This window comes from Capricornis sumatraensis, chromosome 23, assembly GCF_032405125.1.
Source record: "Capricornis sumatraensis isolate serow.1 chromosome 23, serow.2, whole genome shotgun sequence".
NCBI classification, from domain to species: Eukaryota; Metazoa; Chordata; class Mammalia; order Artiodactyla; family Bovidae; genus Capricornis; species Capricornis sumatraensis.
The window spans coordinates 20,861,596-20,888,278 of record NC_091091.1 but is presented as its reverse complement, the minus strand read 5'-3'; the positions used below and the strand labels follow the sequence as shown (position 1 = coordinate 20,888,278).

Here is a 26,683-nt window from a genome sequence, read left to right as displayed (position 1 = left end):
GCAGTGCCCACTGCTGCCCTGGCCTGCCTCTTACACTATAGGGCAGTGCTGTCTAGCCCTGAAGGCTTCAGATTTCTAAGTGAGTATATTGTTAAAGAGATTCATTCCTGATCAAGTTGTTGCTGTATGGTTCCCACCTCTTCCCTTTCAATTCTTTTGAAGAAAAAAGAAAAAGGCAGAAGGGAGATGGTAGGTACAGACGGTCCCTTGAACAGATAATCCTACTGAAGTCAGGAGGCAGGGTGAATACCTACCAGTCTTCCTTCTGACCCTCACTGCCCTTTCCCTGGGCTCTTTACCCTGGCTGCCTATTTGTTTGGGCAATGTTTGCTTCTAAAGAATCCTTTGAATTATCCATTGGCAGGGAGGCAGTCTTAAATCCATTCTAAGTGTTAAAATTAGCGATGGCCTGGAAAGCATTTTGTTTACTTCAATACACGGAGTTTAGTTAGAGGGGCAGCTTGCAGGGCTCAAGAGAGGAGTACTGAACTTAATCAAAAAAACTTGAGACTTGGATCCCACATAATAAGTAATCTCCTCCCCTAACACCCAGTAACTGTCCTTTTCTAAAACTCAGAACAGATATTATGAAGACATGAAGAAAAACCGCTTAAGGTACTTTACCCTCATCAGCACTGATTTGGTTATGGGGTTGTTTAGGTTGTCAATCAATATTTATTTGGACTTAGCTAAGCTGATAATGTTGAGGTAACCTAGGGTTGTTTTCCCCCCCAGTGAATGACGTAAATAGTGACCATGATATTTTTGGCCAGTGCTGTGAAGACCATACTTTTAAATCAAACTTTGGGAAGGCTGGGCTATAGAACATCCCACTCAGCAGCTGCCCTTTGCCTCTGCTTAGGGAAGCATGTAAAGTTCATTGTCATTTCACCTTCAGGGTTGAACTTGCAATCTTAAAGGAAAGTGCTGTCAATGAAACACTGTGGACAGTTACCTTTAAAACTAGAGGTTAAATTTCTGAAAAGAAGCAAATGATACAAAGGTTGGCAGCTGTTGCACAAAGGTCTTCTGGCTTTGTTACTTTGAATGAAAGAGTCATTTTGAGATTTGTCATATTATCCAATGAAGCGAGGCTGAAGAATTGCGTTTTTTTCTGAAAAACCAAAAGAATAGGTTCTTCCACCATTTATTGAATACTTACTAAGTGCAAGAAATTAAGGGAGACTAATACTAAGATCTCTAGCCAAGGGTGTGCAGATGTGCAATGATGACAATAGCCAACATTTAGTGAGTGCTTACTATGTGCAACTAAACACTTGATATTTATTAACTCATATAATCCCCACAACAACTCTTAAGGAAAGTACTATTGTCTCCATTTACTGAGAGGTTAAATAACTTGCCTAGACTTGCCCGAGTTGGTAAGTGGTAAGGCTAGACTCTAAACCTAAGTAGTCTGCCTCCAGAGCTGGGTTCTTAACTGGGCGTTTTCTAAAATATTGCCAACAAGATACAGAAGCATGGGAAAGAGAGATGGATTTTAAGCAGAGTGAGGGTTAAAGCAAAGCTTTATGGAAGAGGCATTTGCTCTGGATCTTGAAGGTCAACAGGTGAAGAGAGGGGCTGGGGAGGAAAGAACAGCCTGACCAGAAGACAGTTTGAGTCCGGACCAGCTGACGACAGCAAGATGTGGTTGAGTGCCCGCGTGGGAGAAAAGCTGGAGGGGGGAGGCCGCGCCCGGATCCGGAAGGTCCTTGAGGACCAAGCTCTCAGTAAGGCAAGGGGAGCAAAAACCTCAAACTGTAAGGGTGGCAGAAAGGAATTCCTGGATACTTCTCCTTTTAGTAGGATGGCTCCCTGTCTGAAACCAAGGCAGGTGGCCCACTAATATTTCTCTCTGGGGAAAACAGCCGATCGAGATGGTCAAGGTCGTCCACGAGGGCTCCAGAGCTGCACGTCCTGGCCGAGGACTCACGTTCCGTGCGCAGAGGCCGGATTTAGCTGCCAGCCGAGCCGGGCCAGGCTGGGTCAGGAATGTGCGTACTCCCGGGCCTGGCAACGAGAACACCAGCTTCGCGGGTACCGGAAGGCCAGTCCTTCAGAATTCCCGTCAGCTACCTCTCTCTGGCCTCTTGGCCCTTGAAGGTCGAGGAGGCCGCCTCCTCGCTACGCAGCTTGGCTCCTCCCCTCAGCCCCGGGAGGGCCAAGGAACAACGGCCTCAGCGATAGGAGCATGTTCTGCCAATCAATCCTATCCCCGCGCCCTCCCAGCCGGCGTACGTTGCATTGGTTGCATCATTACCGGCCTCCGATAAGAGTCTTTTCTTTGATTGGCTAGTAGCATCCCCGCCCTCCTGTCCTTTTTGAGTCAGAAGCTCGCGATTGGTTAACTGCGTTGCCAAGCTCCGGACGCGGCTCGACCATTGGAGGCCGCGGGCCCGCCCCCGCCGGCTAGGTGAAGGTGAGAGTCTCCTCCAGTCGCCGGGGTTGGACCAGACCGAGAGGCTCCAGGCGCTGGGTGGAAGCTTTCAGTCGACTCCTGCTTTCTAGCTATGGCGCCTCCATCAATCTTTGCCGAGGTTCCTCAGGCCCAGCCGGTCCTTGTCTTTAAGCTAACTGCTGACTTCCGGGAGGATCCAGACCCCCGCAAGGTCAATCTGGGTGTGGGAGGTAAGGATGCAGTGCCTAGGAGTGTGAGCGGCGTGGGAATGGAGCGGGCTGTGGGGGACCGTAGGAGATGCCGAGGTCTAGCTTGGAGACGAGGCAAGATCCCCGAGGCTTAGTTCAACCTGCCCCTTGTATATGGAGTCCCTGGAAAAGGGAGATGTATCTGTTTACACACAGAATAGGTGTAGCAGTCAAGACACAAACTCATGTTTTCTGATTCTGCATTGTGTGTTCATTGTGTATTACACTGCATTCTTTCGCCTCTTAAGAAATGGGGCAGTCAGGGATTGAAAGGAGAAGGAGAAAAATAAGAAGCCTGATAGGCTTGGAGTCCTGGCTACTGGGGGATGGATAAAGGAGACCTCTTAGCCCTACAGAGCTCTGTATCAGTCGGGTACTTTATCAAGCTTCAGGAAAGACTGAAGCTTGGTTTTAGCCCCAAGGAGATTAAAATCAGCAGGTGTTAAGTGAAATAATAAAGATCTAAAATGCTTCTGAGACAGGATAATGCTCTCTTGGGATCTGGGAAGAATGTTTTGGCTGTGGTGGAAATGGGTAGAGATGGTGGAAAAGAGAGGAAAGAACGTGGACAGTAGAAGCTTCTTTCCACCCATCCTTATCATAATTTCTTGCATGTATTTCTTGGACCTTGGACAGCTGAGAGCACTGGGTTCTTTTTTATTACTACGAAGAAAAAGATCTGGACTGGAGTGCCTCTGAAGTTCCTTTAACTCTTAATCTTCTCTGAATTTGTTATTTCTATCAACGTCGTTGGGATGTTTGCAGCCGTACCAACACTTACCCAAGGACATACAAAGCAAGCCAAGGAAAAGAGCACGAGTAGGATCATGTTCTGTGCTAGGGAACAGACAGAATAGAAGGACTAGAAATTTCAGAAAGAGAAAAATTGAAGTGTTTTGTAGAAGAGAAGCAGTGGCAAGAAGGAGGTTCAGAATCAGGTGTCCCACAGGGATGTCTGTTCATAGGATCTGTTAAAGTTTTCACCAAGGAGTATGGGGGAGGGATGAGGAAAACACAGGTAAGGGGTACATGGTAATGAAGCAGCAAGTAATGAAGCTGGGTAATGGGCACATGGGCATCCATTATATTATTCTCACAACTTTTGTATATGTTTGAAATTTTCCACAATAAAGCATAAAAAGCCAGTTGTACATAGTTTCACTCACAGAGGGAAAGTGATGCTTTTAGCAGGCAGCAAAGTGGGGGTGATATTGAAAGACCTTGAATTGAATTGGAATGAGCACTTTTCAAGCTCTTAATTTAAAACCAATCCAGAACCTCCAAGTATTTCTTCAGAGCTGGTTATAACATGACAAACTAGTATTGATGTTAATCTAAATACATCTTTTTAAAACCTCAGATTTTATTTGCTTGGTTACCTTTGAACTATCCTACAGCCTTTTGGTGAGGATTAAATGCATTTAAAATGCTTAGAACAGTGTCTGGCACCTAAGTAGGAGTTATGTAAGTACTAGCTATTACTGTGGTTGTTTTGGCATTTCTTTGTGTGGGTCGCATAAAAGATGTTGAGTAAAAATTTTCAGCTCAAGAACTGCAAAATGAAATAACCTTGGTTCAGAAATAAATTGCCCATGCAGAAATTAAGTACCCTGCCAGCTAAGGCCGGAAATGATTGACTCAGAAGCGCTTTCTGCGGCCCAGATGGGGGTCACTTTAACTGTGAAAATGTCTTTGTCATGTGAGGAATTCTTTCTCTTTATTACAAGCAAATGAATTAAGTGCTCAGGATGACTCTTACTGTCTCTTACTATTGCTGTTTTAGAGGTAAGAAAGCTGAAGCCCGGATTGATGAAACATTTTAGCCCAGGTCATAGGCTATAAGTGGGAGAGCTGGGATTACAGGCCATGTCAAGTACGTGGGTCTCTGTCCCCTTGTCTATTTTGGGCAGCTTCAGGTGGTCCATATGGAGCCAGTGCACTGTCGTGGGAAGAGTGAGAAGACTTGGGTACAGGCCTGGGTCTGTAGTCCAGTGATGTGACCTTGGGAGTGTTATTTAACATCCCAGGCGGGACTCCATCTATTAAGTGAGGAGCGAGAAAGGAATGACCTTCCTCTAAAATTCTACTCTTAAGATTCACAAGCATGTTACATGACTATAGTGTAGGATAATAATGTTACTGATCTAATCAGATGACTTTGAAGTAAATAATTACGTGTGAAATGTGACATATAAATGAAAAGTGCTATATAAATGTTATTTTTATTGATCACTGTGACCCATTGTTTTTTTGTGGATTATAGGTGTTCAGATAAGGGTCTCATTAAGTATAGTATTGTGAGAAGTCTCTTTATGGCTTTCTTATGTTCTAGCTCTGTTCATACACATACCAAAGTATATCCTTTGTGAAGGAAATGTAATTAATCCTGCTGACTCTGGGGAAGATGCTTTTTTTTTTTTTCTTTCTAAGTTACGATAAAGCCTAATGGAAGTTATCCAGCTCAAGTTCTAGTGATGCTGGGCATTTAAAATAAGCTGCAACTATAATCTCAGCTCATTCCACTTGCAGATAGTTTCCCCAGGAATTTTCTTCTTGCTGTTACTATTTGCATAATTTCCATGTAGTAGCAGAGCAGAGGATCATATTTTCCAGTGTTGAATATGATGCTAAGTTTCAGACAGTAACTTTAAGGGCAGGGGAAATATGTGTCTAGCCTGGTGCAGCCTGAAGCAAGACATTTCTTCACAGACTCCAGTCCATTTATCATGTAAACTTTCTTTTGTTCCAGATAAACTGTGCTTTCTTTTATATTTGTTGCTTTTAATGTGGTTTCCTAGCATTTTCAAATAAAATTGTGGGTGAGATGTGCTGTATCAAGTGTTTCTGAGTACCCCTAGCCCTTTCCCAGGGACCCTAGTTGGAGAAGGGCCTTAAAGAGGCATATGTTCATGGGCTCTTGGGTGGGGATGGATGAGAGAAAAGGCGGGGCTGATGGTTTGATCACTTAATTTTTCATGTTCTTCTGGAAATTGAGACCGCTGTACTCACCTGAAACCTGTGTGACTCCTTAAGAGCTGGTCCTTGGGGAGAAGGCAGCGGTGCATGGAGTTGGGGGGTGTGTGCTGGTAGAAAGACCTCATGCACAGTCAGTCCCTTGGGGTCTGCTGTCTTCAGGCTTTCCCTGAACATCTCTTGCTCATTAGAAAAAGCACAGGGATCCATGCACTTAATAGTATGGCAGGCTAGCCTTTACCATCCTGTGATCTTGGGGAAACTTCTGGCCTCAGTTTCCAGATCCCTAAAATAGAGATCATAATATTATTTTGTGAGTGGTTATGAGGCTTAATGACAGTTGTTTTTTTGAAAAGTGAAGTGTTTAGCACAGTGCCCTGTATATACTAAGTATTCAGTAAGTTCTTGTTATGACTATGGCTTCAGCCACTGTCCATGTCTATATATATAAAACCTTTTTTTCCATCCTGTACTACTTCCCTGAATGCTGGACCCATACTTGCTACAGTTTGCTGGACATGTTGTACAACCATCTCAAATTCAGTGTGTTTAGAACAACACGTGAATTCTACCCTCCCGCCCCCATCTTTTCTTTTCCTCTTCTGCTTACTTGGTTGCCCTCTCTCCCACCTCACCCCGACCAGTCTTTATTCAGACTGGAGAGACTTTGGAGGTCGTTGGTGACACTTTCATCAATTCTACATCTATTTATTTGGTCATTAGGTTCTGTCTTTTCTTTTCCTCATAAGTTTATCGTGAATGTCTCCCCTTTTGTTTATCCCTGAGGCTGCTGCCTTAATTCAGGACATCATTATTTCCTTTGTGGATTATTGCAGAAACCTCCTTACTTAACCATCTACCCCTGTCCTCCTTCCAGTTTGTTTTCCATCATGTCACTCAAATGATTCTGTTTAAATGTACAGCTGTCCATGTCACTCCCTTAAATGCTTTCAGTGGTTTCCCCATTGACACAGTGTTCCTTTGAAGAGACTCCCAAGACTCCTTGAGCCATTCCTTGCTGCTTCTCCGAGCCACGAAAATGCAGATCCTCAAAAAACCTCCTCTCTCCAAGCCCCTGGGACCTTGCACAAGTGTTCCCGCTGCCTGGAATGCCCCCTTTCCTTGTCTGTCTTTGAAACTCTTATCATCTGTCATACTCTGTCTTTTGTAAAACATTCCCGGATCACTTACAGGGGAATTAAGGACTCTGCTGTTTCCTGGGGGGAGACCAGACAGTATCTTGTTTTATCTTACTCATCTCTGTGTAGCTGCTTCTAGTCAGTGCCTGCTTTATGGTGGATTCAGTGAGTACCTGTCAAACAAATGAATGAAAGAATGAATGACAAGCTCATAGGTCCAACAAATAGGAGTAAAATCCCTCTGGCAGAGCAAGAATAGTGGTTGTTGATAATGCCTCTTCCTCACTGCTCTGATCAACTGAGAGTGACTGCAGGACAGTTAGGACATTCAGTAGGACAGTTAGACAAGGCATTGAGAATAAATCTAGAACTGAATCTGGGGGAAACTGGACAGTGAAGAAGGAAGCAGAGGTGTGAATTGGCCAATTTCTCTTTTGTCACAATATGGACCCAGTGCTTTCCTGCCTCCAGTCACATTACAGGATTTTTTAAAGTTCCACGGAGTATGTTTGTTACTGGTAAGAGCATTCGTACTAGGACTTTTTCTTTATTTTTCATATTTTCTTTATTTATAATACATGCTTTACAAATGACATAAATCTATGTAGCATAATTATATAATATATTAATAGAAATCTTCTAAATATAGATGGGAAGCATAATAGAATTAGTTTTTCTATGAGCACCCGTATTCTTGTACATCTAATTAGTATCCCCTCAGTGCTGTAGTCTGTGTATACTGCTATTGCCCAAAGTTTTCTGGAAACCTTCTTTTCTAGAGCATGTTAGACCCACAGAGGAGGCCATCTTTTTATAGCCATTCTCGATTCATATTATTCAGTCCATTCACCCGCCTACTCTGCTGGGCATAATGCAAGTACTGTTTTCAAAGATTAAATTTATGTTCAAAGGATGAAAATATGGGACTATTGAGGATATGCAAAATGATGAGATGTTGCCTCTAAAAACAATTCCAAGAGAATAATTCCAGGAATATTTAGAACAATGGTAGCATTGTGATCATAGATGGGGTGATCTCTTTCAGGGACAGTGATTATTTGAGAGTAAGTTATTTTGGTATCTTTTTGAAAAACCAGACCAAACCTTGCCTGATAAAGCAGGATTTTTGAACTCATTGAGAGGGAGTTAGTTTGGTGGCCCAGTGGGTCTCATGTGACTGATATGACTGTATTGTGCATCAGATTCACCTACTCAGAGACTGGTTGTTGATTCATGGCTGTGTCAGTCTGGAACTCTGTTCACATTTTTATTACTGGCTTGATATGCTTATCAGTTTTGCAGATGACACATTCCTGGAGGATAGGGTTAGTGGACGGAATAGAAGACAGACGCAAAATCAAAGTATCTTATTAAGTCTTATTTGTTGTCTGACTTTTGATCTAGTAATTTTACATCTAGAAGTTTTCCAAGGAAGCCTTCATGAATGTGTATAAAGATATAAAAACATTCATTACCTTGTTTATATTAGCAAATAATCAGAAGTAACACAAATAGTTACTAAACTGTATGTAGAAAGGAATATTGTCTAGCCAGTAAAATTGTGTTATAAATGGCTCATGTGTATGAAAAATGCCCAGTTACTTCTATGCTAAAGAAAGGCAAATTTAAACTACCCTGAGATAGCATTTGCACTCTTAAATTGACAAAAATTCACTAAGTGGCTGAGGATGTCGGGAAGCAGACACTCTTATACACTAATGGTAGAAATGTAAACTGATAAAATCCCTAGCCTATGGTAGGAATGTGTGACTCAGACAGTATAAGAATCTGCCTGCAATGCAGGAGACCCGGGTTTGATTCCTGGGTCAGGAAGATCCCCTGGAGAAGGGAATGACTACCCACTCTAGTATTCTTGCCTGGAGAATCCCATGGACACAGGAGCCTGGCAGGTTACAGTTTATGGGGTCGGAAAGACTCAGACACAACTGAGCAACTAACACATGTGGTAGGAAAGTAAACCTATAAAATCCCCATAAAAAAACCAAAGTGGTCATATCTATTAAAGCTACAGATAACACAAAGTATGCTTAAAGGAAACATATTTGCGTTTAAAAGGACCATATTCTTTAAACTTTTCATCGATCGCCACCAGTTTCTTCCAGTCAGTTGTCTTAACCATGTTTGTCACACAACCATGTGTTGTAAATGAAAATCAGTTGAAAGTAGTAAACTAATGTATACCCTCAAAAACAACAACAAAGCTACAAATACACATACTTCTCAACCTATTCTTCCATTTTCAACCCTGCCTCTTACAGCTATATTTACGTATATGTAAGGTGACGTATGTACAAGGCTCACTGAAGAATTGTTTTCTAATAGCCAAGGATTAGAAACAACTCTGGTGTCCATCAATCAGCAGGAGACTGACTAAACAAATTATGGTGCATTTATCAGTTATGGAGCTCTAAAAAGAATATAGACATAGTACAGAGATTTAGGTAAATGATGAAAGATATTCGTAATGTACATTTAACAAGTGGAAAAAAACATGCTGAAAATTCTATGTAAAAATGATACATAATTTATAAAAGAGTATACTCATGTAAAGTTTGGAAGGTTATACACCAAAATTTTTATATTCCTCATCTCTGAGTGCTGGAATTACATGTTAATTATAATGTTTATTATTTTGTTTCTAGGCTTTTCTAAATTTTCTGCAATCAACATGTGTTGTTCAAAAAACATCAACTACCCTAAAAAGTGATTAGAAAAAAAAAATGTCAGGGATTAAGGCTGAGCAGAAATCAAGATGAGAACTATTTAAAAAATGTCAGTTTCACCATCCCTTGCCAAAGTATAGGCTTATTGGAGACCTAAACATTCCAGCAGAAGCAAAGTCCTGTCAGGAATCCTGCTCAGAGAGGTCACTGGCTTGGATACAGGCCAAAGCAGCTGTCCTCTCAAGCTGTAATCTCAGAATGATCATAAAGTACTATAGGGAGAAAAAAGTCAGTGATAGGATAACCCAAAGTAGACTGAAAATAATTGTAGCATAGAAGAAATGCTTAGAAATGTGCTTTAATCACTATTAAACGTTATGACATAGTTAAACTTACATCAGTGAAAGTGTGAAGCTGAGGAAGTGAGTGGTAAGAACAGTCAAATTGGTAAACACTGGCTGTTATCAAAAATCAGCAAGAGGACAAAGATGTGTTTAAATTGGATGTTGGATGATTGTGTAACCAGTTGGAATCTTCAGTCACAGAGTGTCTCCTTGCCATTTGTCCCATTTCTGCTCTTATAGGACCTCCCTCTAGTGTCCTCTTTCTCCGTGTTTGTGTTTGCAGGTGAGGCGTCCGTCTAAAGTAGCACCGAACCCTTCTCTTGGGGAGATGCAGAAAGAAGGCGGTTGCAGGGCCGGTGGCCTGGAGACTTCAGTGCCCTAGTAAAACTGACATAGCTAGCATTTGTACAGTATTTCTAATCTGCTAAGTGCTTTTGCGTGTTCTCTGTCACTCAGTCAGGCTCTGTCATATCCCAGTTTTATTTCAGCATTCTACTTGTCGGAGGTAAGAGCTGTAATTTCCAGAAGGACAGGAATCACATCCGTCCTTCTGCCTGTCCAGCACCTAGGCTGGTGCCTGCCGGAAGCAGGCAGTCAGTGAGTGAAAAAACTTTAATTCCTCTCACAGTTCTGTTTTGATTGGAAGGTAGAACTCCCCCCTGTTCACAGTTCCAGACTCTTCCTTGGATCAAGCCTAAGGCTCCCCCGTCGTATGTCTCTTTCTTGTGTCCTAGCTTATCGCACCGATGATAGCCAGCCCTGGGTTTTGCCAGTCGTGAGGAAGGTGGAGCAGAGGATTGCTAACGACAGCAGCATAAACCATGAGTATCTGCCCATCCTGGGCCTGGCAGAGTTCCGAACCTGTGCTTCCCGCCTGGCCCTTGGGGATGACAGCCCAGCTCTGCAAGAGAAGCGGGTGAGTTTTGGGTAAGGATCTGTTTTCTCTTTAGAAGCTGTGAGGGTAAAAGAGGTTAAAAATTAGGTGTTGTGTCTATTGAACTGTCAGTGAATAAGGGTTTAAAGAGTGTGACCTCAGGAACCTGACTGTGGAAGTAACATGCTTTTGTATAATGCATAGGTTCTTTAGTTCACTTTTGCCCAAGAAGTGGTCAGATTTCAGCTGTTGGGTTTGAAGCAGTCAGTGGGAGTACCAAGCCAAGGGAGTTTAATAGAATGATCAGGACATACTTCTAACCAAAGGCAGCCCCCTCCAGCCACTACGACTCATCTATGAGTTAGAGAAAGACTATGGTTCACGGTCCCATAAGGAGTATTTGCATAGGGAATCATTTAAGGGACCTCTGAACGCCCCAAATTCTGAATTTCAGAATTCTGTGTGTATGTGTATTCCGTACCTTTTATCAGATTTTCTGAAGGAGCCTGTGGCCCTCCAAAGTCCAAGAGCCACTGGTCTAGATGCTCTCTGAAGATCCTGCCAGTTCTAATATTTGATTCTTCTAGTCTTGGTCTCAGCATCTCTCATTTAAGTGCTTCCTGGTACATAGTCTATGTGTAACTAGAGATACATGGAAGAACACATTTGGCCAGAGGCTGTATGTGACAGAAAGTAGTGTGATAGAGATTATCAGTGTTACAGGAATTCAGAGAGAGAGACTGGTGGAGGCTGGAGGTGGGGCTTGAGCTGAACCTTAGGGAATGAGGCCAGGGCTCACTCTGGGTCTGTACTCTGACTCTGTTACCTGGGTGGTTTTAAAAGCATACTGGTGCCAGGATCCCATACCAGGTCTGTTAGATCCAAATCTTGGACAGTACCACCCTCCTCTGCCCTTTTATTTCCTTTCCCTCCAATTCCCATCCTTCAAGGGTATTTTTGAAAAGCTCCTCAGGGTGACTCCAAAGGACAGCCAAGGTTGAGAACCACAAAGTGCAGAGGAAGAGAAAGAAATATTTGTCTAGAACACTAGGAGTCCAGGGACAAAGGTTGGAGGCAAACAGGCCTGCTGCTGCTGCGTCACTTCAGTCGTGTCCGACTCTGTGCGACCCCATAGACGGCAGCCCACCAGGCTCCCCCATCCCTGGGATTCTCTGGGCAAGAACACTGGAGCGGGTTGCCATTTCCTTCTCCAATGCATGAAAGTGAAAAGTGGAAAGTGAAGACGTTTAGTGGTGTCCGACTCTTAGCGACCCCATGGACCGCAGCCTACCAGGCTCCTCCGTCCATGGGATTTTCCAGGCAAGAGTACTGGAGTGGGGTGCCATCGCCTTCTCCGAAGCAGGTCTAGGTTGTAAAAAGACCTACCTGAGTAGAGCTGGGAACATGTTGGATAGATCAGGCAGGCTGATTTGGCAGCCAGGGCAGGGGAAGCCCCTTGAGGGTTTGCACAGAAGAGTTACCCAATAAGGGTATTTGAAGAAGATAGACCTGGCTGGATTGCAGGAGGGGGACAAGCTCAGGTTTTTGCAATAGTCCAATTAGGTATTGTGCAATTTAAACCAACTGCCCTATTGCTATGCTGGGCCAGTGTCAGGCCATTGGAGCAGCCTTCATGTATGAAAGGGACCATGTCTTGGAGTCATTGATTTATTCTCATGCGGTTACCCACACGCCCTGATAAGCACATGGCAGGGTAAAATGAACATTGCACACTCTTAGATATGTGAGGAGACAGGGAGGCTCTGGATGAAGATCTTGGAATTCAGATTAATGATTAGGTAAGTATCAATAATTAACTTGATTAGGGTTTTATCTGGATTGGTATGAGAGACTGTGAAGGAATACTGATAGAAATAGGATAGAAATGGTAGAGATTATAGTTAGCATTGGAAAGTTGCTCTGAAAATCCAGGGTTTCCACGGAGGAAGAGAGAAAGTCCTGATGAAGTTTGAAAATAGGGAGCTTTGGTAACTGGGGGTGATTTTTTGAGAGATGATTGATAAATTAGTTTAAACTCTATTGTTAACAAATGCAAACAGAGATTCTGTGTTGGCAAGCTTCTTCCTCCGAGACTGTGCATTTCTTACGTGCTTGTTAACTCTGCTGGCAGACAGATGCTCGTTCCCCTGCCCAGTGTCCCCGTTTTCCTCACTTAATACTCAGGGCTGTTGCTGGTGGAACAGAGCCCTTCCTCTTAGTCTCGTTCATCCTGTGTTGTGTTTTTGATCATAGAACAACTTTGAATGGCAGGCTGTAAACATTCGAAGACTTTTACTCTCTTCTTTTTTTGGTAATGGTTTAGGGTACCCTCTTGGCATCTCCAACACCCTAGGTACTCATTGATACTGAGTTCTGAGTACTTCCTCTTTCCCTGCACCTCCCCCAGGTGACTATCTTGTTCAGCCCATTGTCATCCGATTGGATTCTCGTAATAGCCTCTGGCCTCTAGTCTCTTCTCCATTCTAGTGTGTAATGCACAGTGCAGCTAGAATGATCTTCCTCAGCAAAAAAAAATAAGCTAATCCCGTCACCTGCTTCCCCTGTCACACACACAGTGTCTCCCCCATTATCTACAGGGTAAAATGCAGACTCTGCCCTGGGCATGCTGCGTGTTTTGTAGCCAGGCTTCATCCTGTTCTTCCAGTTAGTTAACTCTTGCTCCCAGGCCCTGCCGTCCGAAGAGCCTGCTGTTTTTTAGACCCGCTGGGCCCTGCCATGACTTGGCACTTTTGCCTCAGCTGTTCCCTCTGCTGGGAATGCCTCCTTCACTCTCCAGTCCCACCTCCAAGTCCTTCAAGGCCTCATCAAGGGTTATTTCCATGTTGAATCCTGAGCTCTCTCAGAGGGAGCTAGCTGTTCGAGTGCTTTGAGTCATCACAGGACTGCATCGCTGGGGAAATAGCAGTGCTTTCTGGATTTAACGTACAGTTAAATTGTCCCTCAATGTCCCTAATGTACAGTTAATCTGTCCCTCCCACAGATCCTAACCTTCTTCCAGGGGAGGAGTGATGGCTTATTTGTTGACCTCGCAGATCTTTAGCACTTAGCTCCTAGCCTGGCACCTCGGAGACCTCAGATGTTTGAGTTCCCTCCTTTGCTCAGTTAACAGATGAGTGCTCACCACTAGGCACTGTTCTAGATGCTGGAGCACAGTGGTGACCAAAACACCCCAAGGTCTCCACCTGGCTTACAGTTTTGTGGGGAGAAACCAAGACTAAACATAATAAATAGCAGCACAATATAGTATATTGAAAGGTGATAAATGCTAAAAAAGAAAAAAAAATAGGGCAGGGGAAGGTGTATTAGGAGTGCTGAGGGTTGAAGTGAAAGTTTAACTAGGGTGGTTGTAGAAATAGAAATGACATTGGAGCCAAAACTCGTAGGAGTTGAGGCGTGAATGAAAGAATGAACCAGAAAACAAACAGTAATCATGTCTTTTCTTAGACTGTTCTCAAGATTTCACGTTACCATGTCCATTAACCACTTTGAGGAGCCCTGTTTTCTAGACTCGTCACTGCCTCCTACTGCTTTTCCATCTTCAGATCTTAGAATCCAGACTAAATGTCCAGCTTTCATCTCAGCTGATAAACATTTCAGCTTCTGAAATTACTGGGCCCCTGCGGGTAGGAGGTCTTGTGAACCGTGAGATGGCATCACAGTTTCCTGGCTTGGACCATTGCCTTTCGGAGATTTGGGGTTTTCTCTGTGGCTCACACCTTGTTATTGTTGTTCAGTTGCCCAGTCATGTCTGACTTTTTGTGACCCCATGGACTGCAGCGCGCTAGGCCTCCTGGTCCCTCACCATCTCCCGAAGTTTGCCTAAGTTCATGTCCATTGCTTTGGTAATGCCATCCAGCCATCTCATCCTCTGATGCCCTCTTCTCCTTCTGTCCTCAATCTTTCCCAGCATCAGGGACTCTTTTTCTTCATCTAGTCCAGTCCATGTTTATTTAGTGCCATGTGCCAGATACTGCCCGACTAACTGGGGGCACCGAGATCAACACATCATAGCATTGACTACAAGTGGCTCCTAAACGGCTCTCCTGTTCCTCACAGGGAAGTCATCACATCAGCAAATCGTGACTTTGGACAGGCGTTCTAGAGCCAAATGGGGATTCCTTCCGGCAGTGTGGCTAAGTTGGGAGTGCAGATTATATATTGGCATAGTTTTCTGCCAAGTCTTAACTGCATTTCTCTTGTTCTGGATACCCCTGTTTAGCCACTCAGGCCCCATTGCCTGCTCCTTTTGAAGTTTGCATTTATTTTCTTTGCTATTATGGTTTTTTCCTTCATCCAAAGTATAAGACTTTCTTGGGCTTTAGAGCAGTTTGCCAAAAATCAGTTCGCCAAAAATCAGTTCACAGAATGATCAAATTGACATATTATTGATTCACCCAAAGTTTGTTCCTGCTAGTTGCCGATAAGTTTAGAGCAACTTGTGTTTCACTGAATTCATCTAGCGTTACAATATATTTTTAGAGAGAAGGATAATTTCTTGAGAATTTGATGTCACTGTCATATACATCATGAATGTCAAGGATTGGTTAATGTTAGTGAAGTGGATTTATCTCTTCCAAACGTTTTTAATCTAGTGTACTGACTTTCTAGGGAAGCCCAGGTGGCTCAGTGGTAAAGAATCCACCTGCCAAGCAGGAGCCATGGTTTTGATCCCTGGGTTGGGAAGATCCCCCTGGAGAAGGAAATGGCAACCCACTCCAGTATTCTTGCTTGGGAAATACCATGGACAGAGGAGCCTGGCTGACTACAGTCCATGGGGTGGTAAAGAGTCGCTCATAGCTTAGCGACTAAACAGCAACAATTGACTTTCTGACTTCTTTTAGTTAACAAATTTGCTTTCTGGAGTGAGAAAGGGTAGAGTTGGAAGCTGAGCACAGAAAATAAAACCTATGCCTGAGAATGTCTTCACTGATAACCACATGCACCTGTCACATATCCATGGTAACTTAAAAGCCCTGTTCAAGGGAAACCTTGCTCATTTGTGAAGGAAATAACATGCAAAGTGGTGAGGTGTTTGAAATATGAAATAAGGAATAAAGTTGACATTCAACTTAGTTGATGAGAAATCCATGAAAAAAAATGTGCATTGGGGTCACATGACCCTTGGTAGCCATTTGCACAAGGAATCCAGGTGGATCACACTGTGAAGGCGACACCTTTAATGGGAAAGTACCGGTGTGCGGGGGCGGGGGTGGGGGCGACTCCTGTGAGGAACCTCGAGGGATGTGCACTGACCTTTTCCACTCCAGTCGGCGGCCTTTGCTTCTCCTTGCAGTGGACACCGTGCTCCGTTCCTTGTTTCCCTGAATGTCAGTCTCATTTCTGTTTCATGTTTCAGCGTTCTTTCACAGATGCTCAAATCTCTGAATAAAAATAGAGCAGTGGGGAATAAGAGCGACAGTTGGTGTCATTGAGTGGTTCCAAGCTTACAGGGGATTTCTGCTCATGATTCAGTATTCATCATGACATGTGGCTGAATCAAAATTTTTTCAAGTTGTTTTTAGGATGTCTCCATTGGTTCTTGTTTTACTGAGCATTTATATCAGAAATAGCTCTATTTTTCTCTCCTGTTATGATGGTCAGTTGGTGATCATTTTCTTTATCTAGCAGTATAACAAACTTAATATTTCTTTTCTCCTTTTTTTTTTGAACATGAGAGAACCAAAGTTTAGTGACACATATACATGGGAGAGGCCTAGGAAAACTGACTCACTCCTATATTTGTTAATAATCACATATTCAAAGGATAAGTCATTTGACCAAGGGGTATTTTTAAATGTACTGTTGGATGCATAGTGTTTATTAATATTTATTTGGGACATTAATATCCATATTCATGAAAGAGCTCTCTTTTTTGCTTTGTCATCTTTTCTCATTGGTGTTATGCTAGTTTTTTAAAAAGATTTTGGAAGCTTTTTTTCTTTATCTACAAAGATTTGGTTTTTTCCTTTTTTTGTGGAAAATTTCATACATATAGAAAAGTAGATAAAACAATGAACAAACCCCCCATGGATCCATCAGTTAGCTTCAACAATGCTTTATATTTGGTCACCAAAGTGGAATTATTTTACAGCAAATTGCAGACATCTAAATATACTTTTTTAGTTATTAAAAAATTTCCAACTAATGCATGAATAGATTCTCCTTATCTTAAAAAAAAACAAACATAGATTAGGCCAAAGTCCCTTTGACTACTGTTCCCAGATCCTAGTGACTTAGCAGCAGCAGCTACAGCTCCCTCCCCAGGGGTTGTCACTGTTATTACATTGGGACATGTACTTCTTTTTCGATAGACTTCCTTATGTGATCTTTTTCTCTCTTTTCTTCTTTAGACATTTAAACAATATGTAACTTATGACATTTCTCTAGTTAGAACTGTGAAAGGGCAGGATTAAAGATGTTCAGATAGAACAACAGAAGTAGGGCCTCGTGACTAGATGGAGAGTGAGGCGATCTGGAAGTATGCCCAGCTCTGCTGCTCACCAGCTATCAATCCTCTGGCAGACCACTTCTCTGAATCAGTTTCCTCATGTATGAATTGGGGGATCTAGTACTTATTTTATAGGGCTGTGTGAAGGTCAAATAAGTATGTGTGTGAAGTGAAAATCGCTCAGTCGCGTCTGACTCTTTGTGACCCCATGGACTACACAGCCCATGGAATTCTCTAGGCCAGAACACTGAAGTGGGTAGCCTTTTCCTTCTGCAGGGGATCTGCTCAACTCAGGGATCGATTGCAGGCGGATTCTTTACCTGCTGAGCCATCAGGGAAGCCCACAAATGCTGGAGTGGGTAGCCGATCCCTTCTCCAGCAGATCTTCCCAACCCAGGAATCGAACCGGGGTCTCCTGCATTGCAGGCGGATTCTTTACCAACTGAGCTATCAAGGAAGCCCATGTGTGTGAAGGTATTTTGTCAAAGGCAAAATATAGGACTTTAATTATTGCTCAAGTGAGGCCATTCTAAGATGAGAGGAAGCCTGAGGAGAGGAAAGTAGTGTCTGCATAGCACCTTTGTTCTATGAGGACATTTCTAAGGATTAATAAGCCTTCATTACAGCGATGAGAAGGGGCACTGCAGATGTTGATGGCAAGCTCAGAACATTATTTGACAGGTTACTGTTGGAGGGCAGTTTTGATCTTGGGATGGGTGCAAAGGAATGAGTTTGCCTTGAAGGGCACACTTAATGTGGCCTAGGGATGTCCTCTACCTCTGTGTTCAGAGGGATGCTCTCTTGGGAGTCAGACTTCTAGACTTCCTGGGTGAAGACCTGGCCTTTCTGCTCAATAGCTGGTAAACTGAGGAAAGTGCTTCACTTCTTAGTCTTTGTTATTGTTCAGTAGGTCAGTTGTGTCCGACTCTTTCCAACCCTGTGGATTACAGCACGCCAGGCTTCCCAGTCCTTCACTATCTCCCAGAGTTTGCCCAAACTCATGTCTATTGAATCGGTAGTGCCATCCAAGCATCTCATCCTCTGTCGTCCCTTTCTCCTCCTGCCCTCAATTTTTCCCAGCATTAGGGTCTTTTCTAATGAGTCAGCTTTTCCCATCAGGTGGCCAAAGGAGCTTAGCCTTAGTTTCCTTATTTGTAAACAAGGGCAAATAATACTTCTTCATGTACTTAAGACATTTTATAGAGATAACACGTTTAAGGAAGTGCTCATCATTACTGTATTTTCCCCAGTGTTATCTGACCTCACCCTTAAGTGACCAGCAACCCTGCTGCTTCTCTTTCAGGTAGGAGGTGTGCAGTGCTTGGGGGGAACAGGTGCACTTCGAATCGGAGCTGAGTTCCTAGCGCGCTGGTACAATGGAACAAACAACAAGGACACGCCCGTCTATGTATCCTCACCAACCTGGGGTGAGTCCTGTAGCTGTAGTGAGAGGAGAAACAGAGCAGCCAGGGGAATTATCCTCATGTGTCTCACTGCTTACACTGGAAATGTATCCCAGCCCTGGATCAACTAACAGTGAATGGCTTGAGCAGTGGATTATGGCAGTATATGGGTAACCTGATGCTTAAGTTCAGATTGGCGATACTTTTTCCCAAGACTCTTGGCGAACTTGTGTTTTAGTGAATGTTGAACCTTCCCAGAGGAGGGAGATCCCTCTGTAGTAGGATGTAAATCAGCATGACGACAACTGGTTGAACTTGTTCTTGGTTACAGTCATTCCTCTCAGTCTTAACCTCTCACCTCTGTGTCCCCCAGTGGACATGGAGCCTGTGAGGGCCCTAGAAGCTGCCTTGTGTCCTTTCCATTTATACCTCCTAGTGTTTGTAAGACATTTAATATTTCACCCCTTTGCTTGCAGAGAATCATAATGGTGTCTTTATTGCCGCTGGATTTAAAGACATTCGGTCCTATCACTATTGGGATGCAGAGAAGAGAGGACTAGACCTCCAGGGTTTCCTGAGTGATTTGGAGGTGGGTGATTAGAAGAGAAAAAGTGGACAGAATGCCAGGGTTTCAGGCAGAGTGGGGGACAGTCTTTGGATCAGTTGATAAGTGAGACAGTCTGATACATCCTTCCCAAGCCAGGTGCTTTTTTCTGAAATGGCATGTAAGGAGGGCGTGCCTGTCCTGTGTGCCCCCGACTCTGCCCCGCCATGTCCCTGCTGGTGTCAGAGCTGACATGGCTTCCTTCTCCCCAGAAAGCACCCGAGTTCTCCATCTTTGTCCTCCACGCCTGTGCGCACAACCCAACTGGGACTGACCCGACTCCAGAGCAGTGGAAGCAGATCGCCTCCGTCATGAAGGTAACTGCCTTTTCAGAGCCACTCTTACAGTGGTGTGTATTAACAGTTGATGTATTCAAAAGAAGTACCTGTTTACTGAAGAATTTGGAAAGTGGAGAAAAGCCCAAAGAAGAAAGTAAGTATTAACTATAAACTCTATTACCCAGGGAAAGCCACTGAGAGCATTCTGGTATACAGAATGTCAGGCTCTTTTCTTTTTTAATATTTTTAGTGTAGTTATACACGCTTAAGTCTGTCACATTACGCATTGATTAAATCAGTGGATGGTTGTTTAGAGCCCAGGTTTCTTATTCTTGTGAACAATATATGTAATAAACCTTTTTATGATTTCTTTGGGATAACTTTCTACATTGGAGTTTCTAGCTCAGGGTGTGTGTGTGTGTGTGTATTCATTAACGTGTTTAAAGAATGCTTCTTGATACGAGTTTATCAGATGCATTCTCTAAGCACGTTAATGAATACAAGTACCAGGTGCCATGGGGTGCAATAGTGAACAAAGCAGAGGTGGTCCTACCTTCAGAGAGTATGGCCTGTCTGGGGAGAGAGCTGTGTTGATAGGGTGCCGTGGAGGCACATATTCCAGACTTTGGGGAGTGTGTGTGTTTTGGGAGGGCTGATGGTAGCAGAAGAAGCTTTCCTGGAAGAAATGGTTCCCCTGTTTAGCTTTGAAGGATGAGGATAGATTGGGGCTGACAGGGAAGGAAAGTTTCCTACAGAGGGAAGAACACTGTCAAAAGCCCAAGACAGAGGTCTTGGCCTATTTAAGGAAGAGAAAGCAATTCTTGCTATGGGCTAGAGTTCCAGGGGAGGGGGTGAGTGACAGGCCAGGCCCTGTGCTGAAGCCTCAGACTTGATTCTGAGAGCAGTGGGGAGCCCCTGGAAATCTTGGAGTGACGTGATCAGTTGTACCTTGTTGGCAAAGCAGCATCATGACACTATAGGACTATATACTTAAAGAAATGAGCTTTACTGATGTCATTAGATTTGTTGGTTGGTATTTAGATGAACAGAGAAACAGATGTGAAGTGGAGTTGGATGCAGAAAGGAAAGATGTAGGAGGAATGGACAGAATGAGACATTGCTTCCGGGCACCAGCTGGAGGAGGAAGGCCTGTGTGAGGTTGGTTCCAGGAGCATTTCCTGCCCTGACTCGCTTTGCTTCCTCGCAGCGCCGGTTTCTGTTCCCCTTCTTTGACTCGGCCTATCAGGGCTTCGCATCTGGCAACCTGGAGAAAGACGCCTGGGCCGTTCGCTATTTTGTGTCTGAAGGGTTCGAGCTCTTCTGTGCCCAGTCCTTCTCCAAAAACTTCGGGCTCTACAGTGAGTGCTCTCCTGCGTTACAGCCCAGCCACCCCGGCCCCATCCCTACTGGAGCCCCAGGGCTGACTCCTGTCCTTCTTTTTAGATGAGCGCGTGGGGAATCTGACTGTGGTTGCCAAAGAACCAGATAGCATCCTGCGGGTCCTTTCCCAGATGGAGAAGATCGTGCGAATCACATGGTCCAATCCACCGGCTCAGGGAGCACGGATCGTGGCACGTACCCTGTCTGATCCTGAGCTCTTTAATGAATGGTAAGGGGCTCACGCCTGATGGGTGAGGGGTAGGGATGCAGAACAGAGATTGTCCCATTACATCTCACTGTCTCTTCCTTTTACTTTGGCAGAGGCAGGACAAAGCTGCTTGAGCCTCTTTGAATGTCAGTTATTTCTCTAAAATAGGGCTGGCACCTACTCTGTGTGTAACACAGAATCAGGAATGTAGGAAGGAGGCCTTGGATGGATAGGAGTTTCCTCTCCTCTCCCGCCTCCCAGGCTGCCTCCTCTTAAAGTCAGGAAATACACGGAGGGATTTCTGTTAGAATAGAATTAAGTTAGCGCGACAGTTTGGGGGCTCGTCGTTCTTATCTAATTTATATGTATTTTATCCTGTTTTGAAACGGAGTAATTTTTGTGTAGTAGCTGAATCTGCAATCTCTACTTAATTAGGCCTGATAAAATATATTATTCTGTCTCAAGCAGCATCTTGCTGAAGTGTGAGTTAAAACATAAGTGGTATTACAGCCAGTCTCCCCGAGACTAGCCATAAACTCCATCAGTGAACATAGTCCTTCCCTTCTGTCTAGTAAGTACGTCTCTCTGGTCTCCTTATCCACCCATCTAGGCATCAGCATACCTTAATAGGTAGGTTGTGACTCTGTTTTTAGCTTATAGATTAGATGACATTTGAAAGATGTTTACGCTTTTGGGTGCCATCTCCGCTGCCGGTGTTGGTATTCACGTTGCTGTCTACTCAGGACAGGTAACGTGAAGACAATGGCAGACCGCATTCAGACCATGAGGTCTGAGCTCAGGGCACGATTAGAAGCCCTCAAGACCCCAGGAACCTGGAACCACATCACAGAACAGATCGGAATGTTCAGCTTCACCGGGTTGAACCGTAAGTGGCCCCACCACCTGGAATGCTTACCGCTGGACACGGCACTCCTCACAGGCAGTGTTCTTGGGCTTGGCTCCCTGAGCTGTCGCCCATTTGGTCAGCCATGACTTTGGACTGGAACAAGTTGGATTTTCTCAGTGTATCCCCCCCATCTCCTGGACCCCTGGGGTTTCAGAAGAGCATTGTTGTGGCCCACTGTCCTGATCATAACTCAGATACCTTCATTGTGGTGGGCTCGGGAAGTGGCTCAGGGCTGACTGGGAAGTAATAGGATTTGTACCTTGGAAGCTTGATTTACAAAACATCTTTTATAAATGCTCAAGCACCTTTTGGCTTGTCCTTAATCTTAAGTATAAATATTACATATGATTTTCCAGGGACTTAATTTCTTAACAGGTCTTTCCTAGTCTCCAAGCATTGCCTAGGTTATAACATTCTCTCTTCATAAAAAAGAACTTAGATGTGTAGTTGGAATTAAAAGCCGATTGCAGGTCTAGTAGGCAGCTTTGCATGATCTTGGTCAGCCATCAGTGGAGCATATCAGTGATGGGCCATCCTGTCTGATGAGAGAGGATGTGTTCATTTAGTAAATTATTCCCAAGTACCTCAAGTCAAGCCACTGTTCACATGGTGCAGATATGACCTCGGTGTGGCACTTGTGTCTGAGTGGCTTTAGAGACAGATACGTGCTTTTGGGTAGTAAGTGGACCGTCAGAGGTGCTGGGGGGTCCTTTAAACCAGGGCCATCAGTGCACCTGTTTGAAATGGGCTCAGAAAAAAATGAAAGGTGGTAGAGATTATATATTGTAGACCCACAGAGATACTTTGGGTAAAATGAGGCTACGTAAGAAAGTAAACGGATAGCTTAGTTAACCTTGGGTGTCCTCACCATCCTGGTGTGGGGAATTAGTGTACTGGACTAAGGAAAATCATCCTTATACAATTTTTAAGATATTAAGTGTAATGGAAATGGTAGTAGTAGTAAAATGGCAATGGCTTAGTAGTAATATTCTGAAAGCTCACAAGGTGGGGATGTCTTCCCATAAAATATCCATATTGTCCTGCTGTCCAGAATAGGGACTTAGTTTTATTTTGGATTGGAAAATGATGAGAATAGATGTGGGCTTATAACATAAAGCTATATATATAGAACTTGGCATCATTTACCCACCCCTCCCTTTAAAAAAACAAGAGAAAGGGTTTTTTTCTTTTGGCTCCTAACATTTTATTAGGAAAAATTTTACACATACAGAGAAGTTGGAGGGAGTGTATACTCCCTGTGCACGCCACCTAGTTTTTCCCGTTCTCATGTTGCAGAGCTTCCTTTACTACATTTTATCTATCAAAACAGGGGCTTTCATCCTGAAATGATATTTTTTAAATTGTGTATGTTACCCTTTTTCTAGGGAAGGAGTCCCTAACTTTTACTCACTTCTCAAGTGTGGTACTCCCCTCCCCCGCAAAAGTAGAGGAATTTCGTTTCTATGTAAAAAATGAAGGTGGAAGTCCTGTATCCACATCTGTCTCTGGGGCATGGGCTTAACAAGTGTGCTCTGTTGGGAGTTACAGTGCCTACCTCAGAATTCCAGACCCAGTGAATAGCTGTGTGGCCTTAGGAAGGTCACGTAGCTTCCATCTATGCCATCTGTAAAAGGGGATGATGACTGAGCTACTACAAAGTGATTGGAACACTGCCTGGCACAAAGTGTTTGCCCCTCTAATGATTATGATTTTATTACCACGTTGGTCTGCTTGGGCTGCTGTAGCGAAATGCCGTAGACTAGGTGGTTTGAACAGCAGAGGTTTCTCTCTCTCAGTTCTGGAGACTGGGAAGCCTGAGCTCAGCGTTGCCAGCACCATCGGGTTCTGGTGGGGCTCTCTCCCTAGCTTGTAAATGGCTGTCTTCTTGCTGTGTCCTCTCATGGGGTAGAGGCGGGAGGCAGAGAAGCGGGGAGAGAGAGCTCGTCCGTGAGTAGGCTCTCTGGTCTCCTCTTAGAAGGTCACTGCTCCCATCACACATGCTTACCCTCATGACCTTGTCTAAACCTGACTCCACTTCCTAACACCATCATATTGGGGGTTAGTTAGGTTAGGGCTTCAACATATGAATTTGGGGGGGGACACATTCAGTCTATAACTATTTAATATTATCCTATTCTCTCAAACTGATGGTGTCTTAAGAGTGCTAATTAAGGGGGGAAAAATTACCTAAAATCCACTAAATGGCTTTACAATAAAGCAAAAAAGCTCTAGAGATTATGGCAGAAAGGAAGTACAGACAGTCCCTTCCCATTTTGTCCACAAGCGTTTCTGCAGACTCAGGTGAAAGCCCTCCTGCGTGTGTGTGAATGACAGTTGAGATGCGCCAAGCCTGAGAGGTCTGCAGTTTACATCCTGTGAGTTCACATACACAACATTTATCCAGTAGCTCTCATCTCAGGGCCTTGTCCAGTGTACTGTGAAAATGAAGTGTCAAAGGGAAGTTGTTGTAGGCGCTCAGAGTTAAGCAAATACAGTTGAAGAAACATAAATGAAGCGATTCTTAACAGTTTTTCATATTGGTGGGTTGGTCTTGAGTCTGTGGGTTTGGTTGGGTTGATGGGCTATCCCAGTGAATGTAACCTTCAAGGTTTGATGGACAGGTAGTCCCAGATTAAAATTCCCGTCAGGAAGAACCATGTTAAGCTTTCTGGGGATTAGAAACTTAGCTCATGAGAGTAGCTTCCAGCATCTGCTGAGCGTTAGTTGCTTCTTGCTGTATCAACCTAACAAAATAACTACCATTGTTTTGCTTCTGTGTGAAGGGGGAAAGGAAGAAATTATCACTATAATGGACTCTTTGGACCTCCATTGCTTAAAGGATTCCTTCTGCTCTGATTATATGTCTTTTTTGGTTTTCAACAGCCAAGCAGGTTGAGTATCTGATCAATGAAAAGCACATCTATCTGCTGCCAAGTGGTCGGATCAACATGTGTGGCTTAACCACCAAAAATCTAGAGTACGTGGCCACCTCCATCCATGAAGCAGTCACCAAAATCCAGTGAAGAAACAGCACTCAAACCAGCACCACCAAAGCGGTCCTCTGTTTCTTGTGTTCCCTGCCTGCACAGACCTGGTTGTAAACATCACAACTAGCTTAGAGACTGCTGAGGGACAGAAAAGGCTACTCTGGAGAAGTGGCTTCTGTTTAAACTGGCCCCCCCAGGAAAAGAGCATCTCTTGAAAAGAAATAGGGGCCTGGGATTAGAGCCATTTTGGAGGTCAGAGCAAATTAAGGTTTTTATTTGAAGAATAAAAAGGTACTTTGATAATTAAACGTAAGTGTCTTGCCCCCTCGCTGGAAGCAGGAGTATTGCCCATGTCACTCACGTGCTCCCGTGTGTTGGTTTACTTTGTATCAAGTCGAGTCCCAAAGATGAAGCTGTCTGAAGAGCCAAGTGTGATTGTGGGTGTTGGCTGTGTCATTAAAGCTCCTCATCTCGACCCAGAGTGTCTGTCTCCCTGCTTTTTCTGCATGGTTGTGCCCCTAGCCCTACGCTTGAGTTCTTTAGGGTGACCAAGGTTAAGAAATATATTTATATCTCACCCACACATGTAACTGAGATGAAAGTTTCACAGAACAGGATTTACCCTTACTGTGTGTAGTGGATTCTGTTTTCTGTTCCGTCATGTTCTATTTCACTAAAGTAATAAAAGTAAAAGTGCTGATTGAACCCATGGACTTGATTTTGTCATCCTCTAATGGGTTGTAACCCACAATTTAAATGCTATGGTGGGACTTAGCAGTTGGCAAAGAAAACACTAAAATGTATTTTTGTGGTCTGCCTCCCTTTGTGAACTCACCATCCCACAGCCTTTTGTCAGTTCTGTCCTTCAGAGGCCAGCCATCGTCTTATATTACATAAGAAACTGAACTTCATGGATTCATAGAAGGGTTGACATCACTCAGGGTGATTCTAAAACACAGTCCCTCCCACTGTAGTTGGAGTACCGCTTAGTCTATTGAAACGATTAGAGCCACTTAGATCATAGTTTTCCAGGGAGTCCAAGGGCCTCTCGAGATGATGGTTTAGTAGAATTTCAGCCTTACCTCAAACAAGAGGGCTACTACTTGGCATTTTAAAATATTGAAAAATAACTCTTGTTACGTTAACAGGATCTGCTGTGTTATCCTGCTATAAGATCTGTTATGTTAACAGGCATCCTTTTTAGGATGCCTTTGAGTTGTTATAAAATCCTATAGATTTTTTTTCCAGACTAGAAGAATATATTTGCCATGCATGTCACTGACAAAGGATTACTATTCTGAATTTCAAAGGATTACAATCCAGGATTTTTTAATTTTTAAAATCCTACATATTAAACATTAAAAGAAAAATACAAATAACTAGAAAAAAATGAACAAAGGACATGAATGGGTAATTCGGAGGGAAAGCCCAAATCAAGTATAAACAATGGAAAGGTTCTGAACATTCCTAGAATAATGGAAATGTAATTAAAGTAGCAAGATACCATTTTACTTATTACTGGATTGGGGAAATGGAAAATATGGCACAAACATGTTGGAGAGCATTTTGGCAACATTTTGAAAAGCTGAGGATGTATGTACTTTGCATTCAAGGGATCATAAGCAGCTTATGTAGGCACTTTAGAGAAACTCACATGTGCACATGGAGAGAGGGTTAGGGCTGGAAAGTGACCAGGGTGCAGTGAAGAGCACATCCGGGCCAGTCTCAGGACTGGACGTGGTACCGGAGCTGTGTGTGTGAATGAGGGTAAAGCTCGTGAATAG

The 26,683-nt window shown here is 43.7% G+C and overlaps 1 protein-coding gene across 1 annotated transcript; it reads left to right on the top strand.

The window, feature by feature from the left end:
- Positions 1-2,460: 2,460 nt before the first annotated feature.
- On the top strand, positions 2,461-25,580 carry GOT1 (glutamic-oxaloacetic transaminase 1). Its single transcript, XM_068961304.1, has 9 exons — positions 2,461-2,631; positions 10,524-10,705; positions 18,436-18,559; positions 19,012-19,124; positions 19,352-19,456; positions 20,625-20,775; positions 20,861-21,026; positions 21,749-21,891; positions 24,796-25,580. The coding sequence occupies exons 1-9, from the start codon at positions 2,514-2,516 to the stop codon at positions 24,933-24,935; spliced, it is 1,242 nt and encodes a 413-aa protein (XP_068817405.1). The 5' UTR covers positions 2,461-2,513; the 3' UTR covers positions 24,936-25,580.
- The last annotated feature ends 1,103 nt before the right edge of the window (positions 25,581-26,683 follow it).